The sequence below is a fragment of the Acanthopagrus latus genome, chromosome 23 (assembly GCF_904848185.1).
Source record: "Acanthopagrus latus isolate v.2019 chromosome 23, fAcaLat1.1, whole genome shotgun sequence".
In the NCBI taxonomy this organism is placed as follows: domain Eukaryota; kingdom Metazoa; phylum Chordata; class Actinopteri; order Spariformes; family Sparidae; genus Acanthopagrus; species Acanthopagrus latus.
Window position 1 is genome coordinate 18,403,014 of NC_051061.1, and position 24,229 is coordinate 18,427,242.

The following is a 24,229-nucleotide window of genomic DNA, read 5'->3' on the forward strand; positions in this document are numbered from 1 at the left end:
CCTCCCACTCTACCCTGTCCCAGCTGCAGCACGCTTTTGTTCAAACTCAGAAGTCAGACAGTCGGAGCTTTACAGAGGTGCGCTCACATGTCACTCACCAAATGAGTTTATTAAACGCTGACAGCGGCCGTGTCGCTCCTGTCAGGCGCATTCAAGCTCGGTGCGTTTCTCACCCACAGCGTCGCTTCTGGAAGCTGAATGTGTGTTTTTCCTGCACTTTGGTCGTCTGAAGTTGTTCAAACGGGGAGAGCAAGGTGTCTGGAAGGAGAGGGAGGATTTTTTTTTTCTGTCTTTTTTTTTTTCTTCTTTTTTTTCTTGAACCGGTTCGCTGCCGGTGTCGCCGAGGTACGACTGCTGCCATGTACAGTGAGGAGACATCTGTACATGTTGTCTGACAGAGAGGAGAGAGCGACGCTTATGCTACTCCTCATCCTCCTCCTCGCTGGATATCTATGGAGAGGGTCTCCTGCTGCCTGCTCTGGAGTTACTTGCGGCCGAGGCAACACCGCGAGTGTTGAATTCACCGACCTGGATAGCAAGAGAGGACACACTTAACCTCATTTGAATGCCTTTGCAAGGAGTTTGCTGGTTTCTGTGCTGCAGGCAGGGCTTCAGTTTGCTTGGACGGGACTATGGGGAGAAAGAGGAGGAAGAGTCTTTTGAATTGCGCAACAAGGAGGACTTGACTCCCAATGGACGGGTAAGGACTCTCCACCTGCACTGCACAGGAACTCATGTGCATGAATACTTAACACACACAGACAAGTTCACTTAATGTATTGAAATGCAGGGGCTGTATCAACCCATGAAACAGCTTCAGGAAAAAGAATCATAATTTTATGCAAACAGATATGGTTACAGTGTTTGGTTACTTTAAGAACACAAGATATGGATTGGATTTTCAAGTTATGATAGTAAAAGTTCCCCTACAGTGTTTCACATGTAACCTCTTAACAGGGAATCACCAGCTTCTTCCATGCAAGCCTCTATAACAGATGCAGGATAGATGTGTTTATGAATGTATTGCTGCCTCTGGTCAGTGTGACGCGCAGGTTTTCTTGGTTTCGAAGCCTTTGGGAACATTGAGCAATCCCTCACACACACACACACTCACACATGCACACCCACGCACACACACACACACACATTCTGATGCAAGCTTTAAACCCAGTGTGTTGAACTGATCCTGTGTGTTTGGCCTCCGTCCGCTCAATTGCAAATAAGACTGCGGCCTTGTCTCCTCTGTAATGTTAGTCATCTGATCAGGCACAGAGAGTTCAGCATTGTCCACCCACTTGTGAGGGGGCATTGTTGCCTTGAATTGAGGTAGGCTCTATCTGTATGACCCTATGTACAGCTCTTTATGTACAGTCTCTTAGAAAAATCCACCCTCAAATATTCATTGGGATTGTGTGCTTTTCCACGCTCTCATCAAGGAGAGTTTTCTCACAAATATTTAGCCTTTGACTCCAGTGCAAGCTTGATTTTCATAATGTATTACTTGGGATCGTAGGCCGAGGTATTCTGTGCTGCTAAGACATGACTACTGATAAAAGTAATGTCACCTGGAGCCCCCTGCTTGCATAGCCTGCTGATATATTTATTGGCCCTTTTGTCTGTTTGCAACCAACCAGTGTGACACCGCGGCGATTTGCATGAAAACGTTGGGAACAGATAAGTTTTACACAGTTATTGCCTCAACAGAAATCTAACAGTACCAGCGGCCGCTTGATAAGAGCAACATCTGTTGCTCAGGGGGTATCCAGTGAGGTGTTGGTGTGTAGCCCACTTCTTCTTGGCAAACATCCCCGTTCTTGGTCATAATGTACCATCTGCCTGGCCGTTGGTGGTCAGAGGCACCCAACTGCCCTCCACATTCACGATCAATACAAGATCACAGTAACATGTCCCGGTGGAGGCGTCTGATGGCCCTTTAAAAGCGAGACATAGTAACTTTCCCTGACCCCTCATTAAAATGCTCCATCTGTGTGACTGTGCTCCTGCGGGTGGCTCGGGTTTAATGTTGGTTTGTTCAATTGCAGATGTGTTGCTTGTAGAAGAATGTAGCTAGAAGAGATGATGGCATTGATTGAGTTGTTGGTTTTGTGATCGGCTGCTAGTCTCTCTAAAAGACATGTAGCATATACTGCCTCACTTTAATGGTTATTTCCAGAGGTCTGTTCAAACTTGTGAAAATGATGTCATTTTTACACAAGAAAGCTATTAGTTGCCATTAATGACAGAGATGGGCAGCTTGCACACTGCACCAAGTATTGACGCCTCAAGAGACACTGCTCTTCATCAGACTTAAGATAAAGAGTTTCATTTTTGTTTCATGGTGTGCTCATTTTCGACTCTGTCCCTGCAGTTTTTTTTTTTTGTTTTATGTTTGATGATCCTATTTTTGCATAGTTCCTAAAACAGAGCTGCCTCTATCATTTTCTGATAAAAGGTAACAAATGTGCATCTCATAACACTCCTCTTGTCTGCAGCTGCTCTATCCTCTGTTAAATCGCTGATTAGAGTCTTGGTTCTGTTGATTTCTTGCTTGTAAATATTTGTAAGTGTGATATGACGTGTGCTGAGCCATACAGAATATAGTCTGTGATAGATTTTCCCTTGAAGAACATTCTGTCTTCATCTATCGTGTGATCAGTTTATCAGCTCAGCTCTCAATCGGAGGAACCGTTTTAATGACTGATGTAAGTGATAGTGTTTTAACAAGGAACCAAAAGCAGTCAGCTGCTCTTTTGAATTACATAAGCCTTCACTGTTGTGAGAAATGTACCCAGGTGTTCTGGAATAATTGATTATTGATTCCTAAATGCTTACAGGTAATTGATGTGCTTCCACAAATCCTGTTTTCTCTTGATGTGTGTCATTGGTTTATCCTGGGTATTGTAACTCCTGTGTCAATAGTTCACACTGAGGCATTAATTAAGACCACAGCTGAACAGCTCTGAGCCAACATCACCAGCTGACTCTTAGCCAGTGAAATTCACTACGCTCCCTCAGAATATACAGATCTAACTGGTACTGTTTGGTTTTCACTGGTGTCAACAGACGGGGTGGGGTGGAGGGTAGAAGATGGTCTACAATGATTCCCAGGGAAAGCCCCTCAGGGCTACCGTCCATTGTTTACCCAGAGTGCTCCATTTCATGCAGATATCGACAAGCTGCAGTTTCAGACAGCAGGTTGGACCTCCCTGGGTGTATATGTGTGTCTTTTGGACTTTGTAACACTGAAATACTCCATTTAGTAGACCTCCGTCCAGCTCCTGCCAGGGTTAACCACAGTAACCCACAGGTCTGGTGGAGTCTCCCTCGTTCAAGACATCCAAAACCTCCACCAACATCTCCTGCCTTGTTTTCCAACATGCTGCCAGAGGGATGCCACGATGTGTAGCATCCACAGCACTGAAGCCATAGACGACTCACACTTCTTTGCCAGGACTCTACTCACTGAGGTTGGAATCATGAGTCAGTGCTGACGCTCGTGTAGGCTTGGCCTTTAAGAGCACAGGGCCATGTCAGAAGCCCTTTTCCCTGCATGTTTACAGTCCTCATTCAAAGAAACTGCTCTCCAACAGCTGCCCAAACAGTCACACAGAGCTGAATGCCTCCAGTGTTGGGACAGCAAGGCACTAATTTTAGAACAGGACATCCGTCATTCACTCTTCTTTCCATGTTTCCACTGAAACTTTATTCAGTTTTTATGTAATGTGAAGTCACCTTTACCAATAAACAGCTGCCACAGAGCGCTCGGGCCTGGGCAGTTGTAAGTGTGGGCTGGAGCACCGCAGTGCATCCTGTTACTTGGAACAAATGGGCACAGTCCGGCCATGCTGAGAGCGGGTCCCATTAACCGTCACTACTGCCCTCTGTCTTCAGAGGTGTCATGGTAGGCTGGTTTATATTTGGTTTCCGTTGCGTCTCTGCCTCACCACCTCCAGGCCACACATCTGGTCTTCAGGCCGACACTGGCTGAGCCCAAGCATTTCCTCCTGGTTACTCAGCCTCCCAGGAGAGCTGAAGGGAGAGAGAGAGAGAGTAGATCTGGGGGGAAGCGAGAGCGGAAGTCAGCCACGGAACGAACACATCACGGCATCTTTCCCTCTTTCCCTCCATGCTCCACTCTAGTCTGGAGTGATTCATCCCCTGCCCGTCCAAAGGGAGAGCTTTTGCCAGGGCTCTGCATCGCACGCTATCCTTGTTCCTCATCCCACAGCCCATTAACTCTATTGGAAAGCTACTTTTCTGTGAATTGTCACGATTTGTGGAGAGTTACTGAAGATATCCTATCTTGATCTACCTGACCCCTTAGTTTATTGATCCTGTGATTAGTTTATATCATGGAATTACAGCTCTGCAGTCGGTTGACGTGATTAGTATTGATTTGTCATTTCAGTCACGGCAGTCTGTCTGGATTGGTTAAATCATTTATGGCTGACAGATACACACTCTTTCATTCACAAGCTGACACTGTTCAGTTATTCTTGTCTGTCTGGTTTGACTTTTACAGTACCTCTCCCTGAGTTAAACATTAATCAAATCTAATTATCCAAACCATCTTTTCCTCATTTGCCTCGCAGTCCATCTGACTTTTAAATATAACACAGACTCCAGGCCTATAAATTTGCAGTTTGTGTTTTCTTTGTTATTTTTGAGCCTTCCGAAAAGAACCAGCACACTTTTTTTTGCAGCGCAAGGGCTATACTTAGGCTAGTTTGCCCAGTAGTAAAGTGTGGTGTGTGAACTGTGAGGGGCCCAGAGCTGACCTGGATAGTGTTTCAGGTAGGCCAACACCCCCGAGCTGGGCCGGGGAAGCCACAGGAGCTGGCTCAAGGCTGTGGCTCACAGAGACAACAAGTCAGGCCACGAGGACACACAGTGCTGCCCTGCACATTAGGGAACCGGTCCAAATTGCACACAGGCGAGCTCTGATGTCTGATGGGGTTTTCCAAGGTCAGGTTGGGAATCTAGGGGCCTGAGTGCTGTGAAAGGAAACATCTTTCCCATCTTCTGCCTAACAGGGGAGTCCTGGAATCAAAAGTTCATTGTTCCACCCGTGAAATTTGATTTTACGTGTCTGCCAGCGGTGGCCCAATTTGTAGTCACTAGAAGCAGTAACTCCAGTGTCGAGAGAAAACTGATGTCCAGGAAAGAGGGAATGCGATTTGATATGAGTAGCTGGCTTCAGTTGAGATAACATTTAGCTAGTAATTTTATGTACGATTTGTGGCTGTGCTCATCGGATAATGAACATAAGACCCTCAAGGTTTCCTTGTCTTTCCCACTTGTTTTCATCAAGCTTACAGCCTTTACCAACAACTTGTGATTCTATAAACATGTCAATAGAAAAGATGAAGGCAATTGATCCTGTTGTGAGTCAAACCTAAGGTTATTTTAGGTTAACAACCTTCCCAGAGAAAATAAAGGCATTTCAGGATTTGCTGGTTGGGGTGCATGCAGCTATTGCACAAAAGATTCCTCTGTTCCCCACTCCTATATTAAATGAGCCTGTTTTGCATGCCATATTTCTCTCCACCAGCTCACCCCTTGCAAGTGAAAGCCAAGCATTACAGGAACCGAGCAGCTATGTGCTGCGACTGCCAGGAATGGCTGCATGCTCTACTGTAACATGGCCACTGAAGGCAAACTGTTGAGGGATAACTCCAACCTGTGGACTTGTTCTAAGGACAGACTACTGTTTGTGTTGCACTATCATCTATTTACACTATTCTCTCTCTTCTGTTGACAGAGTCCAGCCGAGGTGACTGTTTCTCAACCAACTCGCACAGCCAATGGAACAAATGGGTAAGGAGAGAGAGAAACAGATTTTTCTTCTTTTTTTTACCATATTTTTAGGAAGTAATAGTTCCTTATTTTAATCTTCTGCTTCCTCTGAGTACTGGGGATTTTTGTATTTTTTTTCTCAGGTCAGTGCACGTGTATGTAAAGACCAGTCACTTGATTTTTCACTTCTCCCGCAGTGCCTGTTGTCTCATGGGGCTCTCCTCATGTGCCCATGTGCCTAACCTCATAAACACACACACACGCATGACCTGTGTGTGTATACAATCAGTGCAGATTCACATGTGTATAGACAGATGATCCGACATTTCCAAGCTGCAGGAGTAATGTTTGACTACTTGTGGACTGTCAATTTGCGCCCGTTGGGAGTGTTGCCATTCAAAAATGACATGTCAGTCCTCAGCAGATACTTTCGTGACCAATCACAGTCGTAACGTCAGGTTAACTTGGACCAAACTGTGTCAGCTTGAAGGCTGTACACTCAAACTGCCGGTTACAAGGAACCACTATTCGTCTCAAGAATAATGAAATTCAAATGGTCATGTGGTTGACAAGTGAATGCTAGTGCCAATGAAAAGGAGTGATTCATGGAGGGCTTGATCCAGACTATTAGTGCAGGGCTGTGATCTCAGACAGTGATGTAGCCAGGCTCTGCTCCTCTCTGTCTCTGGCATCGTGCCCTTATCGCCCCTCCCCGCCCCCATCCCTCATGCACAATCTCTACTGTACATCAGTCAACTCACGGTCAGTGAGTCACAAACTTCAACATGTTGGACTATCGTACATCAGAAATGAATAGACGAGGGTCTGTGGCTTTTAACAAGAAGCGAGCTGCCTCCGGAAGTTTACCTGCAGTCATACAGGATGTTCTGTCTCCTGCGGCTCTAGGGAATGAAGAAAGGGAATATGTGAGTAGGGAGGCAGGCTGACTGGACTGGGTGACTCAGTTCACCTCAGCAGCACTCCCAGAAGAGGTGTGGCTCGGGTGTGTGTGTGTGTGTGTGCGCGCGTACGTGTGTGTGTGTCACATCTACAATATAGTGGCCTCAGGTCACATGGCATAATTAACTACTGGTTTTGAAGGGAGTGTGTTAAGAGCCTGGCTGTAATCATCACACTTAGTGCAGAGATTAGAGAGCGTAGTGCTTGGTCATTACCTGGCCAGTGACTGAACACGCCCAGAAGTTCAGCTGTATAGAGGGAAAGCCAAGTTAGGCTCTGATAAGTCAGGGCATTGTGGTGTCGCAAATGGGGTCATATCCTTTATCTCCAGTCTCACGTTACAGGCAGGGCAGCTCTGGTTTACTTTGTACTTTTATTGGGCTATTGAATCGAAGTGTCCAGAAGGAGACATTAATCTCAACTATTAGTTTGAATAACGATCCAGATTTGATAGTGACGAACAGCGATTTCTTTTTGTCCTGCAAGAGTGAGGTTAATATGGTAATGTGGGTACAGATGCAAATGTGAGTATGGGCAATATCGAGGGTCCTCCAGAATTCCTGGTTATACCCATTAATTTCCTGTGTATATTGTATATTGTATGCTAAAATGTATTATAGTCACAGTCAGTTATTTGAAACATACCATTTTTTGTGTGTATTTTGAGTCTTCTTTACAGTACACAAACATGGCTGCAGGGCAGATGCACAGTCAGATTTGATTTTTTAACTGAACCTGACATGGCTCAGCACATATGGATTGTGTCTGACAAGGTGACACAACCTCTATGTATATAGTACACAAACCTAGAATACACAGGATTATCATGTTTCAATTCAAGTCAGAAAGTTTTTAAAAAAAAAAAAAAAAAAAAAAAAGGTATTTCTTAGTGGCCTGATCTGTTACTGCAGGTCTCCACTCTCTGTCCGTCCGTCTGTCTGTCAGTAAGCACAATGTGCCAAGCAGCTTGCTCCCTCCCGCTGTGCTCACACTGAAATGTGTCTTACATCATCACTATTTTTTCATCCCTACTTTCCTGACTCTTGAGTTCCTTCTCATAGCTGGAGCAGAGCAGAGTACAAAGTGTACTGGAAGGAAAGTGGACACTTGAGGACTTGTCCGTAACCCTTTCTCGACATTTGTTCCGTCTGCTTTCTCATTAGTCTCCCCCCGCCCCCCCCCTCTTCTTCTTTGACAGTCAAAAACTTTTTTGGTGTGGGCTGCTAGGCTGTGATGTCTGAAAGAGACCAATGTTTCAGAATGTGTTTCATGTGTGTGAATTTATGTGCTTGTGTGCATGAAATATGTGCGTGAAAAGCTTAGAAGTGGGCCCCACGATAATTGCCTGTCTGCGTGTCTGTCGGCCCGTCTGTCAACCATCCAACGATTACAAACTTGTCGTTTATTACGTCAGCAAATATACAACGTATTGATTCACTTCGCTACATTTCGCTTATCATTTAAACTGAGAAATCACTCACACTCTCCATCATAAAATTTCTTGCTGATCAACACTCTCCTTCAGTCACAAACTCAGACTTCCTGTCACACACACACACATACACGCCCCCCTCCTCCTCCTTTCTCAAAACATGACTTTTTTTCCTCTCCCCTCTGCCTAGTCCAGAGTTTCTTGGCAGTGGTCTTGGGTAAACAGCGTATTTTTAGCTGGGAGGTCATATAGGCCCAGTCTTAATCACCACATTCCCATTTTCCCACCAGCCCAGCTTCAGCTAGAGGCCCTTGCAGCCAGCCCATGCACTGTGGGGGAGGGGATACAGACCTGAGAGAGCGAGAAATGGATTTCTACAAAGATAAACTGATTATTTAGTGCAGCAGTATGACTCACTATAATGAACGTCTTCTCAGATAGTGTTATATATCCTTGATGCTTGTTCGGACAGTGCATAAACTGTGCAGAAGCGTGTATGGATGTCGTTGTGTAAAGTATATGAGCCTGGACATTAACAAAAAGGCTTGAAGTCGTCTGTTTAAAATCACTTTGTGGAACCGTCCACGTTTCATTCATCAAATAAATCTTTCTTTATTTCTTTGACACATCCACACAAGGGTCATTTCTGCAACCATGCTTGTTCTTGTGGTCACAAGGGCCCACTTTGTATGCCGGAACACGTCTCCACTGTTTCCACTGCGGTCATCCAAGCCCGACAGCAAGGACACCACTTTTTCTGACTTTAATTAGCATCTCGCCGTTTTGATTAAACCCTGGACTGAAATCAATTACTCATCGCTCCGGCAGCGACCACCACACAGACACAAACTAATCAACGCATCGTTCTGCTCGTACTTTGTGGATTTAAGTGTGTCACAATCACTGTCTACATGAAGGGGCTGCAGACAATATGCTCATCAGTTGTGATGACCTTATTTCAGTGTGTAGAAACGGCCAATATACTGTTGATTTGAGTCAATCAGTGGCTTTACAGTTTCAATACTTTTGTCATCAATGTTGGTAGAATGAGAAGAATACATTCAGTCTTGGCAGTGTTCAAGTTTGATTACCTCAGCATAGATGCTCATGTGATTTTGTTGATTGACAAGTGAAACCAGATACAAACAAACTATGTATAGCTCCTTTTTAAAATTTGCTAAATCCAGAGGTTTAACAACCATACTGATGAACAGAAAGTCGTTTAGGTCCTTTTTAAGCAAAAAAAAACAAAACAAAAACATTTGCTGGTTGTGTCTTTTTGAATGTGAAGATTTGGTGTTGGCCTGTTTGTAAAAACAAAACAAGACATTTCACCTTTATCTCTGGGAAATCTTTCACTATTTTCTGACTACACATGGGATGATGTGCAGATTTGTGGCCAGTATTATTCTGGTTGTGATTCATAGCATTATCCCGATAAGCATCAAAATATCCTTAAAAACTCTTAAATTGGCAGTAAGACATACTTCATACTAATTCACTTTACTTCACATAAACAGATGATAAATGAAAGGCGGGCAACTCATCTCCCTGTTGTCCTTTAGTTTGGAAAATCTTAAATCTGATTTAAGATTTTTTGTCGGGGTCCCAACAGGCAAGCTGAGCCTTTAGCCAGCGTGACATGTTTATTATTTTGGAATGACCAGCGAAATGTGGGTTTCCCCTTGTGGCAATTCAAAATAGATAAGAAAACCAATAAAGGACTGTGTATTAGCAAGGTAGATAACTTCTTAAAGTCACTCTTGTGAGGATATTCACAATTATTCAGGACATGATTATACTGATAATGGAAACAACAGTTAATCCCTTTGAAAAAATAATCAGCAAATTGATCAATAATAAAGATAATCGTTAGTTGCAGCTCCAGCTAAATCAAGTTAATAATGGTTAATGTTTCATACTGTTGCTGTCAGAAATTCCCAGTATCTCTGACTCTTAATAACAACTCAGAGGCTGCACGAACAGCTTTGCCAGTTTTACTCATAATTACAGTTTGAAGGATGTGGCGGTGAGGCCACTGATCCCTGAACTATTTTTGATCATTAAAAATTGGACTTTAAACATAACTACTGTTATTTCTTCATCACATAATCAGAGTGGAAGAGAGAACAGAGTCAAGGCCGTCATTATGGCCAAAGGGCAGTGAGGCTGCTCCCAAACTCCCAGCAGCCTGGAGTACAGTCTTATTAAGATAAATTGCATTCACGATTAAAACAAATCACTCCCTAACCTTAAAGGTGTTCTCACTAATCTGGCTCATTAGACCTCTTCTCAGGGCTCTGTGGGTGTGTCCACACTGTGCTTAACTGACATCACCTTGACTCTCCTGTTAGTTTTGTTGCACCTGTGAGGGCGGGACGACATACACCTTTATCTCTATTTTGAGTACATGGCATTTTGGTGACCTCACGTAATTCCCAGAAAACCTCCACCCACCTTTACCTTAACAGCTGTGCATTTTACAATGCTTTTTTTAAATAACATTATTTAATGACATGTATTTATACTGTACATGGTAATGTTGTGTTCTTTAAGCAACGTAAGTCAGTCACTTTGGCAGATATTATTTATTAGTCTGTAAGATGTAGGTGCATTAACAGCCCATTATTCTTAACAATACAGAACGATTGGGAACCAAGTCCTACATTGTTGTTGTGTCGTTTAGGTGTAAAAGAGGCATGAACATGTAAGTATGAAGTTGAGAAAGTAGGTCACACACAAAACTGGTAGTGATGGATAGATAAGTACAGCCACAATGTCTGAGGGCCCCAGTGGCTTTACACCACGCAGTCTGTCAATTCTCTAAAAAGGCTGGAGGACATTAACACTCACACGAATGTTCAGGGTATAAATATGTTCTATAGTTTTATCATACAGATCAGATCTGTGTGGTTGTCATATGGAAATATGTCCCTTCCTCTCTCAAATCATGTTTCTTCTTTTCTCACATTTGTTTTTACGACTTCCCCTTCTACTTTTTATGACAGCAGTAATTGTGAAGGTGTTGTGCCGGTTTTCCATGCTGCACTTTTCTGTGCAGTGTGTTGATCTTAGCCAGAAACCACAGGGCAGAACTACCTGGATTTCAAACACATTTCAAACCTCAACTGTTGAGCCATGTGACATTCAAATGATGCCCCCCCTCTGGCAGTAGATAATGTTTTGTCCTCGAGGGGAGGGCTAAACCAGAGAGGGAGAGGTGCTGTCTGTGGATGTGCACTCGCTCTATTCTCTGGGCTGTCTAATCCCCATGTCAAATTGTTTCCTGCGCTCCACAGGAAGTTGCCCACGAAAGGCCCCACCGTCACAGCCTCTGCTGGGACTTCTGGGAATGTGGGGGCGGTAGCATGGGGGGCTGGGAGGGTTCCATGAAGTTGGGGGTTTTAGGGCTGCTGGACAGCTGTGGAGATCCAAAAGCCCCCACATCACCAGTGCCTAAACGTTTGCCCCAAGCTGTATCGCATGTAGTTTTCTTTATCTGTCAGCCATCCTTACCGGATACATTGCAGTGTGCATGGGAAGAAAGTATAGAATGAACTATGTCATGCAGATGTTTATGTTTAAGTGCATCTTAAGCTTGAGAAACACCATGAGTACAGAAGAAAAGCGAATGCATGGAATCATGTTGTTTTGTTTGTTCATTGAATTGTGGTTGTGAACTACTGCATGTGTGGAAAAAAGTGGTATAAGCACTTTTGTGGCTTCATAGGAAGCTGCACAGAATCTGATAAACTGCCTACAGTGGTGTCACTCAGCGGCTCAGTGGCCCCGGTCAGACTTCCCGACATTCAAAGTTGTCAGACTGCTGCACTGTTCAAACCTCACAGCTTTCTGTCATGTTGTCTTTGTCGAGCAGTGCAGACGTTGTGGTTTGCACTCAGTAAAAGAAGAATCACACACTACAAGATTACACATGCGGTCCAAGTTGTGTGTGCTAGCTGATTTGCAGAAAAAAAGGTAGAAAATGAAAAAGAATATGGGTGAAAGGATGGATAAGAATGAGCAGGTGCAGCAGTGTGTCTGTTTTTATCGGCTGTAGCTCGTTCCTCGCTCCCTGACCTGTTGGCAGTTCAACCAGATATTTCGGCTGCCAGATATCCAGTCCATGAGCTGTCAGTGAGTAACTGGATTGCATCTTTCAACAGTTCCCACATGGCCATTGTTGCAGTGAATGCTTTTTGTCTGCGATCTCAAACAATTTTGTTGGGTATAAAATCAGGGAAATAATCTTGGACAATTAAAGTACAAATGACAAAAAAATGCAGCAAGAGCATTAGTCTAGGCATCCATCCCCACAATGCAGATAATCTTAGAGTGATATCACTGGAGGCAGTTTATCAGATTACATGCAGCTCCCTCTGGAGCTGTAAAAGACTTAATACTACTTTTTTTTTGCATATGTAGTTGTACTTTTTAAGACCTATAAACACACCTTTATGTGTAAAATTAGTGCCGTTACCCTTTAAGGCTTGAATGTTGAAATGTATGGGATTGATAGAAAAAAGAGTCGGTGCCTGCGCTAACAGAAATTGTACAGAGTTAGAGTGCTATTGAAGAATAGTTCCTCTTTAGAGTGTTTGGATTCAGGAGGAGCACATAATGTTTTGGGGCTTTTCAATTTATAATCTATTTTCCATCAGGTTTGTCTGAAACAGGCCTGTTCCTGTTAATGAATAGCATTTTTGTTCAGTAACTACCGAGCGCTTTGCACAGTGTGTGAGTTTGTGTGCATGTGGTCAGTAGATGTTAAAGCAGGATTCATGAAATCAGGTGACCTCACGAGTCTGGTTCTATGTAACAAACCATCTTTGACCTGTGACTGTATCTTTTACTCTTTATACTCTTAATGTTGGTATGGTAAGACATATTATAATGTGACAAAAATGAGTAACTAACACATCTCATTATAACAAGAACAAGTTTGTTGTCATAATGAGACAGTGAGCAGACCTTTTTGTAGAGATGGCTTCATTCTGCCATGGTCACCAGCCAGAGAGATTTTGGACATCAGCCTGACTTTTTGGACACAATGGTCAAACTGACTCTGCTATGACAGCATTTAAATTAAAGGTCAGTGCTGTTAAAGGCCAAAACCTGGGTTTGGACCCAGACTTTTCCTCCCCCTTTCAGTCCCTCTACTCTCCCTGCATGACCTAAAAGAAGCACTTAACTTGATTTATAAAGTATTTCAAGTTAAAGATGGAGTGAGACCAGTTGGGGGCAGATAAACAGATTTCTGTCTGCACTCGTGGTATGGCAAAATACCCACAGTTCTTAGAAATCTGCAGACAGGAGAGCCAAGTTTGATTTTGAACTCCAGGAATAATTCTCCAAGATGTATCGCCGTGTGTACCACACAACTGCTTCAGTTGTGGGTGTAAATCCTGCAGCAGGTTACGCCAGTTTTTTTTTTTTTTTTTTTTTTTTAGTCAAGAAATTCAGAATTGTTATGATAATATTTCATAGGTTTTATTGCTGTTCAAGCCCGTTACAGACAGTGGCACAAAGTAGCCTATAGTATTGAATATAAACAACCCTCGCTAGGCCGTGTTTTCCAGTCAAGGCGTAGTTTCTCTATAAATCTAATCCCTCTCTCATTTGGGCTACATATAGACCAACTCTGCCTGTCTGCATGCATGTCTCCATGATGTGGCAGGGGTTATTAACAACCTCAAATAAGAGACGTCGTCACATTTCAGTGTTTATTTTAATGCCTATAAGTAGTGTGTGCATATGCAGAGACTGTCGGAGGTCCCCCAAGGCTGCTGTGTAGCAGGCGATTGAGCTTAGGGACTGAGTATAACGTGACAGGATCCTGACACTCTCCTGCTCGCTTCTGCTTGCTGATGATGTCCTGAACCAGTTCACACACAGCTGGCCAACAATATAGAGTTTCACTGTGTCTGAACATTTGCTTAAATTAGCTACTAGTGCCTGTGTGTTTGGATCTATAACTGCAAATGTATTTCATGAAGGAAACAAACTGTATGGATTTAAGCGTACGCTGTTTTAGGATAATGTCACAGAGGTCCACCTGATAAACTATTCTATAGGCGGGATCAGGTCAGCAAACACAGAAAGACAGGAAATGGCTTGTGCAGTCATGTAAGCTGAGTCAAAGCAGATAAGGCTATATTCAGACCCATTGATTACTGCTGCCTTCCTTGAGGAGGGGCCCTCTGGAGTTATCAGATCAATACTCACATAAATCAGCGGGCGAAGGAGTAGGTAACTAGAGGCCAAATATCGCTGGGAGGGAGGGCTCGATTCATTTCCTGAGCAATAATCCCATGAGGAGGAGGAGGAGGAGGACAGGAAGCAAGGAGGGGTTTGTCACTTGTACCTCACATGCTTGTTAGACCCCGGAAATCGAGAAAATAAACGAGTAATTAGATAAATAAATGAGGAGAGATAAAACCTCTAAACAATCTAGCTGGAAATGGACCTTAGCCAAAGATAACAAAGTCTTGAGTTTGTACACAACATCGCCTGTCCAGATGTTGAAGAGTCATGTATGTAGGAGTAGCTGCAGACGTGATCATGAGGCATTAAGGAAGGAAAGAACAAACAGCGGTTCAACAGATTTACAGATGTTTTTGATGTTCCTCGTCTTAACTATCCAAGGCTGTGACCTCTTGAACCTGCTGCCTTCCCCTGACCGGCGTGAGCTGTCTGGCTGGGAGTCAGGCCGGCGTCGCTCTGTCACGTTTATTTTCAGTCGCCCGCTCGGCTCGCCGGCCAAAGTGATAAAAGAGAGACGAGCTGTCCACAGTGGCGTGGTATGCATCAGTGTGTGTTTGTGTGCCTGCGTGCTGCTATGGAAGGAAAGTAGGAGAACAGCGGAGGACAGATATTCGTGGCACTTCTTCCAGTCTCCCTTGTGTGACCCCCACCTAAGAGTATCAGGGAGGCTTGTAGTTGGCACAGTGTCACATGGGTAGCCAACTGTGTGTCTCTGGGCCAATTAGCTGTCCAATGGGAGGGAGTAGTCAGGGGAAGACTGGAGTCCAGAGGGAAGCAGAGTTATTTACATTCTCTTTCTGCTCTTCCATGCAGGCACACTGTCTCAGACGTGTCTGAAGAGATGAAGAGCCTGATCATTGAGAAGAATAAAATGGGCCTGGAGGACGAGCCTGAGCTGCTGGTCAAAGGTAAGTCAAGCTCCCAGGACACATTAACACCACGGTCACTCTCGTGCATCTACCTGCTCTCTTCAGTTGTGGTGAATGTCAGCATCAACTTATTAGTCAACAGAAAATTCTGTTGAAAAATTTGTTATTTTGGCAAAATCATACTCTGACTTCAGACTCTGAACTGTGAGATTTTTCTGTTTTATGTTAATGCAAGTTGAATACTTTTTTGAGTTTTGGACTATTGGTTTGACACATTGTGCTCCATGAACACATCACCCTGGTCTCCTGGAAACTTGTTTACATTTTACAGCCTGATAATTTAAAGTTATAGAACTAGACTTCGACTAAATGTCTGAATTTGTCTTGACCTAGATCTGTTTTGTTTAGTTTGGTACTTACTTCGTACTTACTTGGTACTTTGGTCCCATGTGTCATTTCCAAAAGTAGTAAAACAAAGAGAAATTAAAAAGTTTTCTCAAGGTGTGTCATTTGGGTGCCTGTCGCTAAAACTTCCAGAGAAAATGATTCATCATCATCAGACAAAAATGTGATGAAACTTGTCTGTGAACCAGATTTTTGTCACATCAAATAGATTTTCATTGCCAGTGGTGGTTGTTTAACAATGAACACAACAACGGCCACAATCCCACTGACTTCAAGATATCATCAAACTACTTCTTGTGTTTTCATTGTTATGATTGAGGGTCGGCCGGCGGCCAAATTTACAAAGTGTGCATTTAATACATGAATAAAAAAAAAACATCCATAAATTAATCAATAATTATTACTTTGCCCTTCAGTTGATAAATGAGGTCCTTGTTCATCTCATTAAGTGTAGTATATATTTCATTACCCTAATTGTCTCCTAATAAGCGCTGTCGCCCTGCAGCCAGCCCCTCTCTGACCACATGTGGCCCACAGCTGCTCCCCCGCCCTCCCCTGCTCTGTGTGTTCGTGCAAGGATAGCTACTGGCATCAGGAGCGCCGTGTTGGGTGTCTGATGCTTTTGAGGAATGATCTCAGAAGATATTTCTGTATGATTTTTTTCTTTTTTTTCCCCCTTCTTGGCCTGCCACTGAAAGGGAGCAGTAAAATGCCAGCACTTGGATAAGTTACGTCCTGTTTGGAATGGCGGCAGTCAGATTGCCTAATTCTGACAACAGTTACTATGCGCCCTTGGCGAGCGCCCCTCCCTGACTGCTGTCCCCTTGCTGTCCCTGTGTCACTGTCAGAGGAGAAACAGAGGACATCTACTCTCCTTGGGCCAATGATTACACTGTCACTTATGATTTTCAACTTTTGCACCACGCCCCCTTCCTTCAGCTGACCTCACTTTAACAGCCAGGACAGCAGTTGGACACCTCAGGGCCTCTCATTTCTGTCTGTGGTTGCTAAAGGATAGGTTTTTAACTGTTCCTCCATGGGGGCCTTTCATCTTGTTCTGTATGTTTGTTTTTTCAGTGGGACATCCCTGAGGCTGTATGGGGTTAAAGGGTTAGTTTAGGTTTTTCTTCAGTGTGGTTATATGAGGTTCTTTTCACCCTTCAGTGTATTAGCACGGCACGCTTTCAGGTTGGAGAAGCAGAAAAAGCAATAAACTGTTGTACTGACAGGTCAGCAGCAAAAACATATTTCAGTCACCTAAAAGAAGGCCATCAGGTTTGGTTGAAGTGTATGCCATATTTAGAATATTTCACTCACTCATTTACTTTTCCGTCAGCACTACATTTCCTCAAGCATAGACTTTCATACGCATGTCGCGCATTGCATCACGCCACAGATCAGGGTTCGAGCCATTTCTGGAAGAGACAACAAATACAAGAAAATAAAACTGACCGCAGTAGAGTAATTATGACAGCAATGACGCAATGCTGGTAGCTGTGGAGACAATAGGATATAAAGAAGAACTTGTGGAGAGAGAGGGGAAACTTATGTGGAAACAGCACTTCTTTACTGGTTGTTTGGATCCTCATTTAATTTATTTGTATTAAGTATTTAGTGTTTTCTAACCTGAAGGTTTAGTATAGCTGTGCTGCTTTACTGTCCAGACCTTTTTTTTTTCTTTTTTTTTTTTTTTTTGCCAAACTTGCTGCATGAAGCAAATGTTTTGGATTTTGCCTCAGGCGCTGACCTGAGAGTTTTGTGTTTAGAGAGGAACATGTTTGCCTGAAGTGAAATAGTGCTTTAATTTTATTTAACTTTGAAGTGAGGCAATCGTGTTTATATTTCATAATAATATTTAAACATTTCTTGAAAAAACATTCGGGCACTCAGAGCGACAGGAGGCTTTCAGTAAAGAGATGGATATGCACAGAGTTAGAGATTGTTTGCTCAATCTGTGTTTGAGGGGGAAGGGCGTTGGAGGGGGTCAGGGGTCACAAATGAAACAAATTAAGGGCGAGCCGTGGCCCCCAGGGGAGACATTAGCAGGCCACAGAGATGGGATCCAGATGGGGGACCATGGGAGGGGTATACAGGGGGTCCCATGACTCTTTCTGTCTCTCTCCTTTTTAGCCTTTCCTTATCGCACTGTTTAAAGTTCCCAAAAAGAGCAGCATCTGTGGGGCGTCTGTGACAGAGGCGTCTAGGTAGCGGGCATGCCCTTCTCCCCATGTCTCTCACCCAGTCAGCTTGTCTGCCTCCCCCGTCCCACATCCAGTCTGTCAGCATGCTCAGCCTGACTTACCTCATGGTTTTTATTTATCTGTTTCACGTTTGATGCTGCCACCCCCCCCCCCCCCCCCCCCCCCTTGATGTGGTGTTAAGTACCTCCAGGGTTTTTGCTTTGGGCTATATTGGGTGGGTTTATGGTGGGTTCAGACCTGCCACTTATATCATATAGAGGCATTCTCAAACAGGAAACATAGTCTGAGAGGCTGAGCCCTTGGCCCCCTCCTCTCTTTTTATTTTTATTTTGGAGTGAGGCAGTGGAAGCTTTGCACACCCTGAGAAAACCACTTTAAGGCGAGGACGAGAACAGGGGAGAGAGGAGAACTGGGGGAGATGAAAGCAAATGGGAAGAGAGTGAGAGCAGAGGGAAGAAAGACGCAGGCGAAATGAGCGCTGGCTAACAGGTGGCACGCAGCTTGCTAACCACAGAGGAAGTTGTGATGCTGGTGTGACGTCACTGCCGTTTTCACAGCGTAGGAAGCTGAATGTACATTGCCTAATTGTTCCTTTAAAACCGCTCCTCAAAAATGCCTGCACAAGCCATATGAACACACGTGCACAGCCACCCCACAAGTGGCACACTGCCAGCACCCTGCCCCTCTCAGATGGTCCCACCCTGCCAAGTGCCAGTCCAGGTGGCCTGTTACAGCCCTCTGCCAGCCACTCCATCAGTCCTCTGGACGAACTCTGACCCGCTACCAGCACTCTTAAATCCTTCTGTCCAATCTCCAGGCAGCATCTGGACACAGCTCTGCCAGACTAGTTTATTTATCTGCTTGAGATTAAATATTTATTGGGAACAATTTGCACACATAACGGCTGAGGGGGAGAGAAGTTCGCTGCTGTTTTGGAGCAGTCGATTTGTGCTGTTGCGTTCTGTTCAAACCTTCAGGACTTTGGGAGCACAACAGTCTTGCATAGTAGCGCCAGGCCTGGCAAGACCAACGGGCATGCTTGTGAGCTGGCGGAAGGCATGTCTGCTGAACTCTTTGTCTCTCTCTGTCACACTGTGACAGTACATCTCTGTCTGTCTCTCTCTCCTTTTCTCACTCTGTCGACCTCTAGAGTGGTAATTATGTTGGTTGCATGCAGGCTTTAATGCCTATGCCATTAGCTGGCTGTATTTTTATCCCCTACTATTTACCCCAACAAGGCAGTCACATACAGGCTGCAGCAAACTTTATGGACAATTACATGCCTTGGGGATTATTCTTAGTGACGACATGGTGCAGCCGTACTGGTTTAGCAGCTCTATGACTAGCCCACCTGCCGCCCAGACCTCTCAGGAGAAATGCTGGTTGCGGTGTGGGTTTTGTGTCATAGCATAATAAAAGCCAAAAAGGCAAATGCTATAAATTGCCATTTTGGCTTTACTTGTGTGTGTTTCTCAAAGTAGTGTCCTGGAAATCAGTATCAGAACATATCAAACAATGCTAAACCCCAGTGATGAATGGGGCTCATGCTGGCATGTAAAAAGCTGCAAGTAGAAATATTAATCTGCCAGTTATTTTGTCGATTGTTTCGTAAGATTTTATCAGACTTTTTAAAGGCCTAATCTAAAGAGATTTTTTTACAGTGTGATATTCAATGTTTAATTTAGTCTTTTGAAAATGGCAGTGAATAATGATATTTTTCAAGGTATTGTTCCAAAGTTAGAAACCAAGGTGATATCTTTTCTTGTTTCATCCAACCAACAGTCCAAAATCAAAATATATTTATTTTACTTTAGTGTAAGACAAGAAAAAGCATCTGACTCTCACATGTAAGAATCTGGAACCATCATATGTTTGGCCTTTTTGCTTAAAAATGACTGTAAACCTGTTATTGAATAAGCAATTTTAATTTAGATAACTACAAATACTTGTAAATTAATTTTCTGTTGCTTGACTAATTAAAAAAAGTGTTGCTGTTCCACTGGAAAGGCTTGGAGCAACTGTCTTATTTCATTTTTTCTCCTCTTTAAAGGGTGGCTGCTGCGGGAGGTGCGAGGCAACTGGATCAAGCAGCGTCGATACTGGTTTGTGCTGAGCCAGGACTCCCTCGACTACTACAGCGGCCCGGAGAAAGGAGCACGCAGACTGGGCACGCTGGTCCTCACCAACCTCTGCTCCGTCATCTGGCCAGACAAGCAGACATACAAGGAGACCGGTGAGGGGGCACACAGACGGGCTGATGCACAGCTGACTCATGCTCATGTATAGATTTGCCAGTAATCCCTGCTGAGTCCAGTCAGACCTGGGTTAATTTTCTGTGCGGTGCAGTGATCATAGATATTTCCAGAAATTCCGAGGATGTTGTTCTGGGTTTTTCGATATGACAGTGACGTCTTTTGGTCCCTTTCTCTTCCCATGGGTGCTATAATTCTGAGTAAGTTTGGGAAGTCCCAACTGTGTCTGGTCAAAGACGTGGCTCAAGGCTGGTCTAGAAAAACCTTGCATTTGACTAATCAGCGGCAGCATCTGCCTTTCCTTTCTGGGATGAAAGAAACAAAAGCCATAGACAATAAAGAAGAGAGTCATTGCTGCACAGGGACAGACACAGGGATGACTTGACCTTTTCGAGTTTCTACGTTACTCAAACTTTGCCTGTCCATCGGTGGATAGGGATTATGTTGTGCTGACTTCACCAAACCACTTGAAGTATCCAAACCATTGTATAAAACCAAACCCAAACATAGTTCTTAGTAACTCAATATACCAGGGGACTTTTCTGGACAGAAATGACTGTTCAACAGAGGCTTTGTCACAAGCTATATTGGCTGTTTCACTACTGAAACGCTTTGTATTCCTCCTAAACTGCTGAGACTTTGCCACTCAAAAGTTAGTTCCTCAGTGTATTGAGGTTTTACTATGAAATATTAGTTCCCTTTAGGGGTTCCATGTCTGGCATCATTGGCACCTTACAGCAGAGGTAATGCAGGGGCACCGAACAGGTTCAAAGCGGGCAATGGAAAAAGCAACATCTCAAATTCTCAGTTGTAAAACCTCTGAGAATATTTTGAGTTTGTATTTAACCACCGACCTAAACAAAGAGGGACGTGATGCCAAGTCACGTAGCAGGAAAGCCTGATAACAGCCGAGCGGCTGCGGATCAGGCCAGGCTGCCTGGGGTATGTCTAATACTTCCTCTGCACAAGGAGGAAGCACGCCCCTTTTCACTTTTATTGCAGGTTGTCTGAGAGGAGACTCACAGAGGAGTTTAGCACTTGTGTCCTAACTCATCTATAGAATAACTGTTCCTGTTTGGTTTTGGTGTGGCCTGAGGTTCCTCTTAAGGTGACCTTTGCTCCTCAGTGAAACCGAGAGAGGAAGTCAGAGGGAGAGTCATGCCAGACATGCGGGATGTCCCGTGCTGAGTTCATTTCACTATTCTCTTCCCTATTTCCTTACTGCAAGGAACTTTTAACTGGTTATAAAATAATCTCACTTTAATGCTGATGCCTGTAAATGACCTACATCCTGGAAAACCATCAGCAAGAAGATTAGCTATTTCTGTACATGCCTGTCACCAGGTTGGATTCTGACTGATCTCGGCACGGAAAGTCTGAAAATTTAATGGTAAAGTGTTGAGGATGAGTTGTGTCTCACAGCCTGAGGAAACAAGTTGCTCTGTAGATTTGTACAGCACTTAAACAAAGTTTACTTTTTTCACGTGGCCACAAATGGATACATGACCTCACCTGTGTTCATAAAGGGAAAAAAAATACTATTGAAAATGTGTTGCCTCTGTTTTTCCACTGGCTTTCAAAACAACTGGACATGCTAGCTATCTCAAGATCTTCACGGAAGAAGGCGGCATTGCTCATACTGGCTTTTGCCCACATATTAAAAGAATAAATTGTCTGTGTTTTGTTCAGGCTACTGGAGCATCACAGTATATGGGCGGAAGCACTGTTACAGGCTGTACACCAAGCATTTCAACGAGGCTGTGCACTGGGCATGTGCCATCCAGAAGATCATTGATACCAAAGCACCAGTGGAAACACCAACGCAGCTCCTGATTCGAGACATCGAGGTGGGTTACACAACACAAAACATACAGTGCACACTGTCGCTCCCACTGCAGTCAAAATGGAAACCACACAGCCTCATTGGAGTCCAAAGTTTTCTCTGCTTGTCTCTCTCTTGTCAATGACCTCATCTTATTCCACCACAATGTGACAGGACATAATAACAGACCTGACCACGCCACACCATGTCAAGATAAAGATATTTCTAGCCATTGGAAAATTTGGATTTGTGGTACATGAAGGGATGCCCTTCCCTTTACCTCCTCACGTGAAGAGAGATTTAAGTGTTTTCTAAGTGACAGCCATATTTTTAGAGCAGGGGTTGCTAGAGAGCACAGCGTGCTGGAATCTCATTGAGCAGACGGATGACTCGTCTTGCATCAGTCTGCCCCCGGGGTGAAGAGAGGGGCAGTTTTGGCAGAGGAGATGGAGGAGGGCTTGGTGTGAAGCAGCAGGGCCAGATAAGCAGTCCTTTGCCTGGCCTCCTGCCTTCGTAATCTCCCAACGAGAGTCTCTAATCTCAAAGAAAGTGGTTAATCTGCTTGCCTCCGTCTGCCCCTGTCTGCTTTGCCAGGAGGGGCCAAGTTAATTTTCTGCAGGAACTGAGGGGGCCTACTTTTAAAGTGCTCCCTGTTCAGTGTTTCCCTGTGAGGACTCATCCTCAGTCTCGGTCTCTCTCTCTCTCAATCCCTCTCAGCTGTTGTTGTCTCTCTCCCTCACCTTTACATACAGGCACACTTTCTCAAGTAGTTGAGGTATTTTCCCTCCTGACTGTGAAATTAGGACTGCTGCTGCAAAAATCAAAGACAGAATGAACAGTAGAGGCTTTGTGAGAACAGGCCGGCTCGCTTATCTTTACAACATAGATTCATGTACCAGCCACAGACACATGGGAGAGCAGGGATTGAAGTTTCAGCCTTGGACCTACAACCAGAGGCCATGCGTGAAAGAGAGAGAAATGGAGAGAAGATCTGAAGAATAGATCTCTCTGTCCTAAATCTGCCAAACATTATATTGTCAGGATAATTCCAGTTTATTACACCCTGGGTCTGTGAAGAAAACACTGTATTCCCCGAGTAAGTGTACGTTGTGAAATCTAATGGAGCTGGAAACACAAACAGTGTGATGGTCTTACGAAGAAAATGTTTGGAAGAGGAAATGAAAACAAACAAACAAAAAAATGTACTTGTGTATGTGCAAAGTCTTTGTGTTTTCCTGTCCGCTGTGGGATAATAAGAGACATTTCATGTGAACCTTGTTTTGTTTTTTCCTCCAGATAAAGCGGTTAAGAGATTACCTTGCTAAACTTCAGGCTTGTTTACAAACTGCTTGTGTATCTTGCCTCCACTGTTGTCGTTGTTGTTGTAACATTCACAATGCTGCCAAATTACCACATCTTCAGAAATTACTTTGGTGAGCTCTGTGTTACAGATGATGGACAAAACTGTGAAAACGAGGCCTAAGTTCTAATACATAAGAATCATCCTTAAAAAGAAAACACTTTGGGATACACGCTTGATCACATTCATGCTGACAGTTAGATTAAAAGATCAACGCCACTCTAATGTCTGTATGCTGAACATGCAGCTGTCACCTGCAGCAGGCTAACTTAGCTTAGATACGGCTCGACTGGCTCTGGTCTATCTGTACAGAGACTGAAGTGTAAAGTAACAACTCGCTGTTGAACGAGGCGATGTGACAGACTAAACGGAATCATCGTGACCTTGTGCTAACAACGCAGTCTCTTCCAGGTAGACAAATGGCAGCGATTAGCATTTTTATGATGAATAAAATCAGCAAACTTGTTGATTTCTGCTGTCATCTGCAACCATAATTTTAACATTTAACACTCTGACATTTCTATTGTGCTTATTTTTTGTACTACATTGCTTATTGATCGTGATCGTGCATATTGCTACCTAGCTGCCTACCATTTCCCGATCTTTGTGCTAGCATTAAGCTAAGTTAACTGTTTGCAGGCTGTAGCTTCATATCCATTGTGTTCACTAAAAAGTCAGTCATCACAATCACAACACAATCATCAATCATCTTGCTTTTAGCATGAAAGAAAACAAGGGTACTTCCCAAAATGTTAAACCATTCCATTTGTGAGACAGTCCATGGTCCTCACCATCTATGTTCAGTGTATGACTGATGTTGGATGTTGTGCGGTATCCCACTGCACATGGTCCACAGTGCAGCATCTCA

General features: G+C 43.9%; 1 protein-coding gene across 1 annotated transcript in view; it reads left to right on the forward strand.

Moving 5' to 3' along the window:
- Positions 1-60: 60 nt before the first annotated feature.
- The window catches only part of plekhh3 (pleckstrin homology, MyTH4 and FERM domain containing H3), a 34,408-nt gene continuing 10,239 nt past the window's right edge, over positions 61-24,229 (forward strand). Inside the window, exons 1-5 of the mRNA XM_037089805.1 lie at positions 61-700; positions 5,762-5,817; positions 15,266-15,360; positions 19,978-20,160; positions 21,869-22,026. Of these exons, the coding sequence (XP_036945700.1) occupies positions 566-700; positions 5,762-5,817; positions 15,266-15,360; positions 19,978-20,160; positions 21,869-22,026 (627 nt within the window). The 5' untranslated portion in view covers positions 61-565. The remainder of the gene's footprint in view (positions 701-5,761; positions 5,818-15,265; positions 15,361-19,977; positions 20,161-21,868; positions 22,027-24,229) is intronic.